This window comes from Morone saxatilis, unplaced genomic scaffold (genome assembly GCF_004916995.1).
Source record: "Morone saxatilis isolate NCDOM2014 unplaced genomic scaffold, NCSU_SB_2.0 Contig17, whole genome shotgun sequence".
NCBI classification, from domain to species: Eukaryota; Metazoa; Chordata; class Actinopteri; family Moronidae; genus Morone; species Morone saxatilis.
In genome coordinates this window covers 13,405,713-13,411,968 of record NW_023339729.1, presented here as the reverse complement: position 1 = coordinate 13,411,968, position 6,256 = coordinate 13,405,713, and the positions used below count along the sequence as shown (strand labels likewise).

The 6,256-nt window shown below is 36.8% G+C and overlaps 1 protein-coding gene across 1 annotated transcript in view; it reads right to left on the bottom strand.

The window, feature by feature from the left end:
* Nucleotides 1-19: 19 nt before the first annotated feature.
* Nucleotides 20-6,256, bottom strand: part of rab3da (RAB3D, member RAS oncogene family, a) — a 7,808-nt gene continuing 1,571 nt past the window's right edge. The window contains 6 exon segments of the mRNA XM_035660368.1: nt 20-160; nt 163-223; nt 409-446; nt 449-528; nt 1,793-1,911; nt 4,916-5,149. Coding sequence (XP_035516261.1) covers nt 117-160; nt 163-223; nt 409-446; nt 449-528; nt 1,793-1,911; nt 4,916-5,149 — 576 coding nt within the window. The 3' untranslated portion in view covers nt 20-116.

Sequence of the window (6,256 nt, the reverse complement as noted above, 5' to 3'; positions counted from 1 at the left end):
GGAAACCGCTGGCTTCTATGAATCTCCATTGCCAAGCTATCAGCAACGCACAGCCACCCTGGCTGTGCGGGGCGCCTCCTTCAGGTCAGCTCCTTTTTATTGGCTGACAGACGGCGTCAACCGTTATGGCTTTCGCTCATCTTCTCACAGATGACATCACCAGCTTATCAAAAACCTGCTTCACATTGATGTGTTTTGGCACTGGCCTCGAGAAACTGGAAGCCTGAGAAAAGCAGAGAGTGAGAGAGAGAGTGAGAGTGAGAGAGAGAGAGACAGAGGCAGAGAGAGAAGAGTTATGAGGTTGATTAGATAGATAGATATACTTTATTGATCCAAGATGGAAATTGCAGAAGCTGGGAAATTGCAGATATATTAAGTGATGTTGGTTTGTGTGGTGTGTATACTGACCAACTCTGTAGACAGTCTTTGGGCATCTTCAGTGGGGCCTGCCTGTCTTCTTCCAAGTCCAGCTTATTGCCTACCAGTGCTACTTGAGCATTGCCATGAGTACGTCTTGACTGGGTTGCCCTAGGAACACCAACACAACATTTTACAACCAGTTTTAGTAATAGTATTTACATTTTACATACTTTAAATAATGTACTTTTTATTATCTTACATTTATAAAGTTCTTTGCAAATTCTAATTGTACATAAAAAAACATATGATTAACAGAATATGATGCATCCTGCAGCGCAATGTTTTCAAATGGGGCGACCTATGACTAACTAATGCTTAATAATTCAATAAAAAAGTAAATGTAAATTCAATAAACCACATTTATATTCAAAAATTCCTATTTTCAATGCAATATTGCCATTAAAAAGGTCTACTACAGTAAACCTCTGGAAAAACTGTTTGATCAAAGCATTTTCCTCGCTGGTATACAACGGAAAAGCATCAGTGAAGCACAACTCAACGTTTCTCATCTGTACAGCACTTTGGTCAACTTTGGTTGTTTTAAAGTGCTTAACAAATAAAGTTGGATTGGATTGGATTGGACTGAGTTAGTGTTATTGCAGGATGACAAAAAAAATTGCCGATGGATTCTAAACATCTGAAATGAAGCATTTAAGTGTTTTTCTTAATGAATCAGACAATGGTGGCCAGCACTGTATTGTACCTTTAGGCATTTTGTTTCTACTAAAAATGTTTTGCGCTCATCAGTGGGTACTTGGCTGAAAAACATATTTAAAAAGGGGGAAATTATTGAAAAAAGTTTGTGAACCACTAATTTTTATAGATTTAACTACCCCCCAGTTAAGGCTAATAGCGATGATTGTAAGAATGAACTCCAGCTGAGATAGTTAAAATGCTGCTTACTTGTTCATGCATCAGTAATAATATTCCAATAATATGAGGTATATAATCATAAACACACTCTGTAAGGGGCCATTCTGCCCAACAACTACTTTTACTTTTGACACTTGCTGATAACACTTCTGCTACTTTTAACTTTTCAAGTCCACCACTTTATATGTAGAGCTGTGAGCTGTATATATATTCTATGTATGCCTATATATATTTTTAATTAGCTCTTTATACTTTTAACTACAGTAAATGTTTTACAGTGACTGAGGTAAATTGCGTGTCTTTACATGAAAAACTTTTAAATGTGTTTGTGGTTATTTGCTATTTTTCTTTTTTGCTGTATCCTGTTACTGCAGCAGTGGAACAAGTATTGTCTTGTGTATTAAACACATAGGAAAATGGCAGCTTGTCTCCAGGTCACAGACGCCAACAAATGCCTACTGGTTTAACAGTATGAAGTCACATCTGGAGGTCTACCCACCAGTCCTGTACGGCACAGAACGACTCCTGGCTTGTGATATCGTACATTAGCAGGAATCCCATGGCTCCTCTGTAGTAAGCGGTGGTGATAGTCCGGTAGCGCTCCTGTCCTGCTGTGTCCTGTATAAAACACGACACACCTGAGAAATGCTGTCTTTTTTTAAATGTTTTAAACCACATCTCAATCTCAAGGGAACAACATAATCACAGTTGTTGTTGTTGTTGCTGTTAAAGACAAAATTAGCCACCTCTCCCATTTATTACAGGGATAAGGATTTTTTTGTTCTAAATAAAATGATCTGTAACCAAATTGATTTACAAAAATTTTAATTCTCCTAACCAACAACAAGAACTTATTTCTTAGACATAAAAGAAAGGGAAGGAAACAAATGGTAAACCTGGTTGTCCTGAGAAGAGAAGGTAAATCATTAACTCTCTTGCAACAGAAGTTAATCCCTCCCATCATGTGTTGATTGTTGCCACACCCTGTAAATACACCAGGATGTGCTCTCTGCTTTGCGGTTACGCCTTAAGGGACAAAAATAAGTTCTAAAGATGTTACCTTTCTTCTTTATGCTCTTGGCTGATTGTAAGAAAACTGTTAAAGCACTGAAAGATAACTGATGTGGATACATTTAAATCGCCAAAAGAAATAAGCCTTTAACTGATCTTTAACAGATCTTCTTTAGCCTTTAACAGTCTAATCGATTTAAATGTCAGCCAGCAGCTGTCAGGTACAATATTAACACCATGCACTCTGAATATGGAGATATGACAGAAGGGCCATACTGTGAGAATCACAGCATGACATGCTACCACTGTCTCCAACTTTGGTGCATGGTTGAGTTGAGCTGGTCTTATTGGCCCCATGAAACCAATTCAATTATACCTTCCTCCTGTAAACGTATGCAACTGTATCATTGTTAAGCAGAGCAGAGCAGACAAGCTATGTTGAATACATTAAGCTAAAAAAAAAAATTTAAAAAAGGAAGAAAATTAAAGGATATATAACTTTCATCTAACAGGAGTGCGGTAGGTGAGTCCTCGCCTTCCACTAACATTTAGTAACGGATCTGTCCTGGTTGTCAGTCTGCGCAGTAAGCACATTCAGCTCCGGCAGCTCAAGCCCATGCATCTTTCATGAACCCTGCTGTCTGGGGACGATGTTAAACATCAACTGTCATTAACTCCACACTGTGAGAAATTAGTTTACGCCACAACCATGACAGGCAGCAGCGTGTAAAGAGGGCAAACTAGGGAACGTGGTGAGGATAAACAGTCTTTCAAAAGCCCTATACACTCTGCCTCTGGTTGAAGCTGCGTTTTAGAAGCTCTCAGCCCCAGGTAAATGCTGTTAATTACCCAGTAAATTATAGCTCTGACACTAGATAGACTGCAGCGTTTTATGCTCAATTTTGCTGATATATTGCCTGTCAAACTTGTTTGCTCTGTACAGTGTTTTTTTTTTTTCTGGTGTGGGGAATGAAAAACCTTCCTCAGCCTTTTACTGGAAATTATGAGGAACTCTTCAGGCCTCAGTGATGTGAGTGTCACAACTTTTTATGAACTTACACCTCTGCTGTAGGCTAACTAGACTCTTAATCCTATTAAACTAACTCAACTAGGCACATTTCTGTTCTTCTCACTCTTGTTTTTGTCGACCAACATAAAGATTTATGGGTTTTTTTAATCCTTGTTGAAATTAATGATAATACAGCCATCAGTGTGTTTTTGGGATTTGATACCCCACTGTCATTTCCAGAATACTTGGGCTCAATTAAGAAACAGTATATAGTATATAATGGCTCAATTGTGGCCATTTGACCATGCAGGAATTTGTTTCTTCCTGAACACAGACACATGAAAAAGTCCTTAATTTTCTTTGCATGTGTATGCATTTAATTTTTCTGTATCATATTTTGTAAACCAATTTCGTTACAGATCATTTTATTTAGAACAAAAAAATCCTTATCCCTGTAATAAATGGGAGAGGTGGCTAATTCTGTGCAAACCCACCTTAATCTGGGTATGTAACTGTAAATGTTTTTTGTTTGTGGTGGTTTCTATATTGTTTTCAATTCTGCAAACATTATAATATTAGAAAAAGTCTGAAGCCTTTTACTTTACAGGGGCATGAACATAGTCAAAAAGATTCAAAAAGATTTGAAAATACTACTAACAGTGTGTATATATATAGTGATATATGGCTTTGGTCCAATAGAACTTGCCCTGGGCTAACTGCTCAAGGTGCGGAGAGGTAAATAAACCAGAAGAGAATATAGACTCAGGGCCAAACAAGGTGACTAAATCTAATGTGTCTGGGCTTTCTGCCATTCATGATTTCAGTCAGAAAAACAAAGCAAGCAATACTACACTGAAACAAAACTACACACATTAGGTTTTACACTCATGTGTGCCAGATTAAAGAGAGTTAAATCTGGTCAAACTGTAACACCGTTTGCTAGTTTTTCTCGGCTTCTGCACTGAGCAAACATCAGTTTGTGCTGGTCTTATCTGCTAGATTTTTACTCTTTCCTGCTGCAGAGGAGAAACCAGACGTTGTGCATGTAAGCAGTTTGACAGCATGAAGGTGAAGGAAAGTAGTTTCATTTGTGACTCTTTTTTAATGCCACAACATTTTGCGTACAATGCCCAATGCAAGTTAAAATAAAAGTTCCTATTATTCCAAACCTACTGATTTTAAATATTTTGTTTTAAACTACAAGAGCCATATTGCTTTGTCTGTAAAGTATCACTTATATGACATATATTGATAAACATTTAACATTTGGGAGGTTTGTTGTTACAATGCCTTCTTCAAAACCTTTCCACCTAACACTATTCTAACTTTTAGCTTTTAACAATTACTACTTTTCTTTCTGGCTATTTTTCTACTACAAGACTCTTGTTCTCAATTTGTTTTAGTTTTGCTCTTTGTCACTCTTAGTTGGTCAGTGGAAAGAAAACATTTTATGCATCTGAAAAGCTCTACACCAAATCTTCCACCTTCATTAACATAGTCAAACTGTTTAATTTGAACTATATGTTGCTGAAATTAATAGACCAATCTTACTTTTTCATCATATTTCAGAGATCAATGACTCAGTGTATTTTTCTATCTCACCCAGATCTGAAGTTTCACTCTCTTGTCGTTCCTGTAGATGGTCTTGACTTTGAAGTCGATGCCCACTGTGCTGACAAAGGCTGAAGTGAAGGAGTCATCTGCATAGCGGAACAGGAAGGAGGTCTTTCCCACGCTGCTGTTGCCGATGATCAGCAGCTTAAACATGAAGTCAAAGTTTTGGTCGGCTGCATCTCTTTGCTCGGGGCCCGCCCCTGGATCTTTGGCTAGTGCCATCTGTAGAATAATGAAGTAGGACAAGAGAAGATGCATGCTCTTTCAGACTCATTTATAAGTATCCACCATTATTTTTGAAATGTTTTTAACGGTCCCTGGGATCATAAAAGGATTATGCAAACAACTAGTGCTAAAACAAGCAGCAAATATGTCACTGTTCCATTTTCTCCAATGTAATGTTATGCTGCTTTTCTCTGTTTTACATCACTGTAAATTGAATATTTTTGGTTTCAGATTGTTGGTCAGACACAATGAGACATTTGAAAACGTTGAGTTGGCCAAGACATCTTAAAAAAAGTTTCAAATAAAAGAAAAACAACATTAAGACAAACAACACAAAGATTTCAAATAAAACAAAACCAGCAACCGATGACAGTAGTCATTAATCTTGTAAACCACTTTTTTATATTTTGCTATTTTTGTATTGTGCAGTGCATACTGTATACTAATAAAAACTTTAGCTGAAGAATTTAGCTGATCCGTCAAAACCAGTAAAATAATTGTCTTTTTTTATAATGTTCTCATTTTTCAACATTTCCTAGTTTCAGTTTCTAGCAATTTGATCACATGAACTCTGGCTTCTGGAGATTGTTGCTGGATAATTTCACTAGATTCTGACATTTTATAGAAATGATGATCAATCAATTAATCTAGAAAATAAATGGCAGATTAAAGTTGCAGCCCTATTAGAAAATAATAAGTCAATCAGGTTAAAAGGCCTACAGTACATTGCCACTGATGACATTATACTGTATAAATATGTTTAAAGGCAAAGATGTGACCCTGGCAGGAAAGGTTGATGCAGAGGTCAGACAAAAGAGCTGCACACTGTAATGATAGTTTCCAATAAATCTAATTATTAGAGCAATGTTTCAATCCAACAGAGATTATTGTCAAGGGAAACTTAACGCAATGAGTCCTGCTAACTAACATCTGATTATTCACAATTAAACACATTGAAATTTACAACTAAAAAGCTTCTTGGAAATCACATCCATGCCAAACAGTTAGCCAATCGTATCTAGTCAAATGTTTATTTAATATTGAATTATGTAAGTGATATCAACTGAAAAAGTGAAGACGAATTAGGAACAGAGCAGCTGGGGC